This window comes from Sycon ciliatum, chromosome 13, assembly GCF_964019385.1.
Source record: "Sycon ciliatum chromosome 13, ocSycCili1.1, whole genome shotgun sequence".
NCBI classification, from domain to species: Eukaryota; Metazoa; Porifera; class Calcarea; order Leucosolenida; family Sycettidae; genus Sycon; species Sycon ciliatum.
The window spans coordinates 26796584-26804083 of record NC_088655.1 but is presented as its reverse complement, the minus strand read 5'-3'; the positions used below and the strand labels follow the sequence as shown (position 1 = coordinate 26804083).

General features: G+C 52.2%; 1 protein-coding gene across 1 annotated transcript in view; it reads right to left on the bottom strand.

Moving 5' to 3' along the window:
- The window catches only part of LOC135829900 (uncharacterized), a 79998-nt gene that overhangs the window by 53640 nt on the left and 18858 nt on the right, over positions 1-7500 (bottom strand). Inside the window, exons 6-7 of the mRNA XM_065342281.1 lie at positions 2113-2211; positions 304-457 (exon numbers count right to left, since the gene is read on the bottom strand). Coding sequence (XP_065198353.1) covers positions 304-457; positions 2113-2211 — 253 coding nt within the window. The remainder of the gene's footprint in view (positions 1-303; positions 458-2112; positions 2212-7500) is intronic.

The following is a 7500-nucleotide window of genomic DNA, read 5'->3' as shown; positions in this document are numbered from 1 at the left end:
CACTAACGTAAAGTTGCTCAACTTTACGTAATGCGGAACCTCTCTAATGAAAGGAAAGTCAGGAGGAGTGAGAAAGAGAAGAAAGACGTGTGTGACCATAATTGTCGGGAATCGAACCCGCAACCTATCGATTGGAAATCGCTGCACATACCACTGCACCATATCGGACACACACACACACACACACACGCACGCACGCACACACACGCACGCACGCACACACACACACACACACACACACATGAACGTACACACAAGTACACACACACGTACACACGCGTACACACACATACAGAACCTTACAGCCGGAGTTGAAGTAAGTCTGCTCAATGTTCAACGGGGAGAGGGTGTCGCCCAGAAGTGGGTATTTGCCAACTGTGCTGCTAAACAGTCCCTTGTTCAAGTTGGCATCAACCACTCCATAGCCGCTCCTAGTAACTGGAGACCAGTTTTGAACCTGCTCAAAGAGTAAAATAAAAGAGAACAGATGGGAACGAGTTATGATGCAACTGTCCACGACCACCACAAGCTAATAGTAGGGCTGAAACGATCATCCATTTAGCCCAATCGATTACTCTTTATCATAACGATCGATTATTTGATTATAATCTTTAAGAGGCCGCACCTGGAGTATGTACGTGGAATGGCCAAAAGTGGAAATATGTACAAAATTTTGCACAAAAAAAGTGTTATGTATGTAGACCGGACGCGACCTTGACCTTCGAGCTTTATGCTCCAGCTTCGTTGTACTACACTAGGCCCTCTGTACTCGATGTTTGAACTCGCGCTGCATGCACTGCGCGTACTACCAAGAGTACATAACCCCCCAGAGTGTGCAACTCCCACATACCCTGGTGTCCCGACAGAATTTCAAGTTGACGTCATTATTTATGACGCAATGCTCCTTGCACCAGTGATTTACAACATGTGTACGGCTGTCAACGCATCACACGTTTTTCTTTGCAATAATTTCTACAGGATCGATCGGCTTCGCTCAACCACAGGTTCCGGATTCGTCTGATAATCCGTGTACAGTGCGCATTGCGTCATCAAAATGACGTCAACTTGAAATTCTGTCGGGACAACACCCATAGTGGAGTTGCGCACTCTGGGGGGTTATGTACTCTTGGTACTACTTATACGTCTTAAGCGGCTGCGACGCAGCGCGTGCAGTGCGTAGTACTGTGTGTAGTATTATACTCTGCGCTGCATGCACTGCGCTGCATGCACTGCGCTGCATGCACTGCGCTGCATGCACTGCGCTGCATGCACTGCGCTGCATGCACTGCGCTGCATGCACTGCGCTGCATGCACTGCGCTGCATGCACTGCGCGCATAAGAAGTTAAAAATTAAAAAAACGCAAAATGATCGTAATCGGTAATCTAAACGATTGCTCGATCGTTAGAGTTATCAAACGAGTACTCGACTATTCGGTATAATCATTTCAGCCCTAGCCAATACGCAGTCGGAAAGTGCGATAACAGGGCACAGCATTGACAGGCTATTCAACAACCTGACACCTAGCTCAAACACATCTCACATTGGTTTCTTCTAGTGTACATTAAATTTATTATTGGCTCAGTATCCGTGGTCAAATAGCGCACAGAGTCGCAACGTGACATTGACGGCACATCACTTCAAATGGTGGTCTTTAGAACCAGGTCCCATTCATTCGTGACATACCGGATTGTGTACATACATGTGCCTGATTGTACTTCCATGTACTCATATTGACAGGTGTGGAGCATAGAATACTTTCCGCAGGCAAAGCACGCCTCGCTCAAGTGCATGCAGTGCATCCTGCGCTGTCTCTTGTCACTTCTGTTCACTGCACGCACTTGCTTCAGATCACCCTGTTATGTATGTACACAATCCGATGTGCCACGAATGTATGGGACCTGGTTCTAAAGACCACCTGGCTTTAACGATCGCTTTTGCTTGCACCGTAGAGTGGTCGCTTGAACCAGGTTTTACCGTACTCACATGCATTACTCATTCATTCCATATTTGGGTGGGGCGGGGGACTCACATGCATTACTGAATACTCATACATTCCATATTTGGCAATGCGCGATGGGCTTATTGTAAAGCAACGGAGGCTGATAACTCACATCATACAGGCTACAGCTGGGTTTTCCATCACCGTTAACGCAGTATAAGAGGTTGTCCGACGTTCCGTCTCTTGCCAGAATGGGCACTTTGCTTCCGCACTGAATGTGCACACGCACATATGCACAGGGACATACACACACACACACACACACACACACACACACACACACACACACACACACACACACACACACACACACACACACACACACAAACACACATGGATATACAAACATAACAGTTACACACACATGTACATACACACAACAACAAACACATGCACGTACACACACACACACCACACACACTACTACTACTACTATCAATCAGCTACCCCTTGGGGTCACGCCGCCCTCCACTCAGAGAACTGAGCGCAAGGTGAGGGGCAGTGGCGCAAACAAAACAGGAAGTACAGCAAAATGAATTGAAAAAAAGGAAATCAAAACAAGCTGCCATATTGATGGAAAGGGACTCACAAACAGAGGAAGGAAATACCACAAACCAGATGAACAGTCTGCTGTAGGTCCACTATGTATAACATGCAACGAATGAAAAAGGAACAAAATTAATGTGAACATGATGTTCTGTTCAACAATAACCATGATAACGTCTGTACGCGTACTGCTTCGGCCTTCATGCACCAGGAAAGCACAATCTTGAGCTGGAGGGTGGGCACCGAACGTCCCACAAGGGCTCCACAAGACGTACTTTCACGAAACGACGAGGAGTATGCGCAGCAAGCTAACATCACTACACCATCGCCGCACGACGACTGGCCACTCAGGTCCAAACAACACGACAAATTCACAATTCCAGCTATCACCGCGCAGGAATAAATTGTTGCGAGTGTGACCTGTATCCTTTCTCATCCAGGAATCCACTTGTTTGGCCGAACGCCATTGCATTGTTACAGGCTGGGGATTGATCCGAGGGCTCGCCACGCCACTGCGGAGGATGCGGAAAGGACGCAAGAAGACGGTGACGGCAACAAAAAAACCAGCCCTGGTCGTCAGCTCACTGAATGTCCTTCCGCGTGAGCGAAACCGGCTGCAAGGCATGACAAGCCTACTGCCAGTCAATACCCAGGGACGACCCTGACCAGAAGGCCAAGGCCGCCCCGTGGAGGAGGCCAACAAAGAGAAAACCAGGAGCTAACAAATCTGCTTCCACACACACACACATACACACACACACACATACACACACTACTACTACTACTATAGCATGACTGCCCATTGGGCAATGTCACCCCCGGAGGGGGCCAGAGTTTGGAGTGCACCGTCATTGGCAGGACTTCTGGTGCCTCGTCAAATCTTGCTGTCGTCGGAAACGTTTCGGGCAATGCATGCAGATCAGCGGCAGTGATTCCCTATCGGCTGCAGCAAGACGTTTTCCACGGTTGCAGTTATGGCGGTTAAAACCAGCCCGGGACTTGAAGCAGCGATTGCAGCGTTGACAATGCTGGAAGCAGCAACTAGCGAGAGACGCCGTCAATGCCGTATCTGCATGTTCAGGGAGTGCAGGCTGGCAGCGATGAACTGCAAGCCCACCCTTACTACGGAACCATCGGCAGCAACTGACGCACTGTGCTGAACCACGCTGTTGGTGGACGGGAAGTTGGCGCTCAGCCAAACACTTGTGCCGTGCCTTGTCTTGAGGACGAGAGAAAGCCCGGTTGCAAGATGAGCAGAGTACGGATTTCTCTACTGCCCGAGGAGGCTGAAAAACCAGAACCTGCTCTCGCCAAGCTGACCGGTCTTGTGCGCAATCAAACCAGTTTGGAATGGACTTCGTGTCAGTAGCCACAACGTCTCTCCACCTACGCCTGGGACCGCAGAAGGGGCGCGCAGCCAACAAACGACCAAACAACAGCTGCAATGGGACACGGTCCTCCGACATCCGAGCCACATGACCAAGCCACTCTAAACGACGATGGCGCATCTTAACAGAGAGTGGCACTGGGTCACCCCAGTGACGACGTAACTGCGCAGACGTGATGCGATCGGATTGCTGCTGACTGCGAGGGATGGCTAATATTGTGCGGATGCAGCGATGATGAAAGGCATCCAAACGTCTACTATCAGCTTTCAAGGGCGTCCAGCACTCACTGCCGTACAGCAAAATGGACAAGACACAGGCCACGTATAGCTTTCGCTTACTGACTAATGACAGCGAGCGATCCGACAAGACTGGAAGAAGAGCTCCAAAGGCTTTGGAAGCCTCAGCTATGCGGCGACTGACGTCAGTAGAGGAGCGGGCATCCGGTGTTACGACGGACCCCAGATAAATGAAGGATGGAACGTGCTCCACAGTATCACCGTTGACGTTCATATCGGCTCTATCAGGCATGTTGACTTGGCTACCTGCCACGAGAAATTTCGTTTTAGCAGCGTTGACGCAGAGGCCAAAGGAAGAGGCAACCGTGCAGAATGTTTCAAGGCACTTCTCAGCACCAGGGCGGTCTTCAGCGAGCAAGACCGCGTCATCTGCGTACTCAATGTCGTTGATGATTGCGGCAGTAGACTGGCGAGCGGGCTTTGAGAAAAGGTTGCCATTGATGCTAAATTGGATGGGGATGCCAGGTGGATGGTCGCTGTCCTGCATCATTTGTGCCCACCGCTCAAGCACAACACCGAAGTACAGATTAAAAAGTACTGGGGCCATCACACAGCCTTGACGGAGGCCATTGTTGACCGCAAACGGCTCGGTAGTGCTGGCACCGACGCGCACAGCTGCCTGCATGCTCTCGTGGAACGATTGGATTAGATTGAGGAGCCCTTCAGGAATGCCTAGCCTCCCCAATGCTAGCCAGAGTGCTTGGCGTGGTACGGAATCATATGCTTTCTTCAGGTCTACGAAGACACAGAACAGCTTCTGACGGTGCTCGTACGATTTCTCGATGAGCTGGCGAATGGAAAAGATGGCATCAGCGCAGCCGCGACCAGGGCGAAAGCCACACTGGGATTCTGGAAGTTCTTGTTCCGCGACAAGTTGGAGACGGTCCTGAATGAGACGGCCACAAACCTTGCCAGCGACATCTAGGAGGGCAATGCCGCGCCAGTTGTTGCAGTTGGTCAAGTCACCCTTTTTGGGAATCGGGACGAGTTGGGCATCCCGCCAATCCTGGGGAACCGTTCCGTTGGTCCATGCAGTGTGAATAACATCAAGCAGAGCCTCAAGCAATGGTGTACCACCAGCTTTAAGCAGTTCAGGTGCAATTCCAGATGAGCCAGGAGCCTTGCAATTAGCCAGCTGGCGTATAGCCATAGTGAGGTCCTCTAGCGAGGGAAGTTGGCCGAGTGACTCATCAACTTCACGCTGCTCAATGTGGTCAAAGATGGTAGCATAGTCGGTGGTGAGCTGGTCTTGGTCGAGGTCGTTCAGGGACTCACGCAGCTCTCGTTCTGCTCCTCGGAGGTTCGTTCCATTGTCCGACCAAATCTGACGAGGTCGACCACGCCTGCCGATCATCCTACGGATGGCCATGATGCAGGCATCCGTGGTCAGTGCATGTGCAACTTCCAAGTGCACAGCTCTCGTGCTCAGGCAGGTGAACAGCACACCATACCTCTTCTCGTGCCGACGTCCGACCGCCACTGTCATCGGTCCGAAGTAATCCATGCCAACCACAGTAAAGGCTCGAACAAATGGTGTGAGACGAGTGCTCGGCAGGGGTGCCATCTCTGGCGCAGCTGGCTGTGCTCTGTCGTTGCTGCACTTCTGGCAAGTGTTCCAAGAACTTCGGACGGCTCGTCTCAGCCCCAGGATGAGATAGCGCTGCCGCAACTCATTGCACACACGCTCTTGCCCTTGATGACATGACGCAACATGATACCACGCAATCAGCAGCCGGGTGAAAGGGTGACTCGGATCGAGCACAACTGGCTGCTTGACCATGTCAGGCAGATCAGAGGAGTTGACCAGTCGGCTGTGGTGACGCACTACTCCATCAGTGAGCACAAGCGACAGATGTGACAAGCGGCTGTCCTTGTCCACGGGCTTGCCCGACTCGATGCTGCGAACTTCAGCAGGGAAACAGTCGGCTTGCACTTGCTGCCACCATAGACGCTCTGCACTCTCAAGCTCCTCAGGTACTAGCTCTCCTGGGGGTGGTGCTGATGTACGTAGCGCTCGGTGCTTCAAGATCTTGACGAAGCGGAGTACCCAAGCGGTTGCACGGACCAGTCTCATCCACGATGAGAAGCGACTAGAATCAGGTAGCGCTGCATTCCGCACACACTCACTAGACACAGCTGTGGCTACAAACTCGCCTTTCAGCTCGATGCTGGGACTTGAGTCGGCAACTGCAGGCTTGACATCAAGCGGCCACTGCTCTGGCGGACTCTGCAGATACTCTGGGCCGGTCATCCATCTGCTGCCAAGTGTCAACTCGTCGCTGGCCAGACCACGCGTAGCGTCATCAGCAGGGTTATCCTTGGTGGGGACCCAGCGCCACTGACTGGGATCCGTCGTCTCAGCGATCTCACCAATCCTGTGGGCAACAAACGTCTTGTAAAGTCTGGCTTCTGACTTGATCCACAGCAGGACAGTACGCGAGTCGCTCCAGAACGTTGTGGAGCTGATCGGTAGATCAAGCTGCTTGGTGATTGTGTCTGCCAGACGTGTTCCCAGCACAGCAGCTTGCAGCTCAAGACGAGGAATACTGAGCGGCTTGAGCGGGGCGACGCGAGCCTTTGCTGCAACAAACGAAACGTGTACAGCACTACTCTTGCTGGTGGCTCTGATGTACGCTACAGCTGCGAATGCTTTTTCGCTAGCGTCGACAAACAAGTGCAGCTCTAATCTCTCGGCGTCTGCTAGCGCAGGATGGTAGCACCGTGGCACCTGCAGCGACGCAACTTCATGCAGGCCGGCTTGCCACTTCGACCAGCGCTCAGCCATATCATGGGGCAGCTCATCGTCCCAGCCAAGGCCTGACCTCCATACGTCCTGCAGTAGTATCCTGGCGGTAACGGTGTACGCCATCAGGAAGCCAAGGGGATCGAACACCGACATCACGTAGCGCAGTACTGTCCGCTTGGTTGCCGAGACGCTGTCGGGCTGTGCTGATAGCTTTGCTCCAACGGCAAAGCTGAGACAGTCGCTGTTCGGGTTCCATATGAGGCCAAGTGCCTTCTCTGTGGAAGCGTTCCCGGTGGCTAGATTCACCACTTCAGATGAACGAAGTTGGGTGGGTATCCTCTCAAGAACCTGGGACGAGTTACTGACCCAGTTCCGGATCTCGAATCCTCCCCTCCGGTGAATCTCAATCACCGCTGCCGAACGGCTGATTGCATCACACTCCGTAGCTGCACTGTCGAAATAGTCATCCACATAGTGGCGGTCAGTGATGGCTGTGACAGCTTCAGGTAGATCCGGACCAAAGA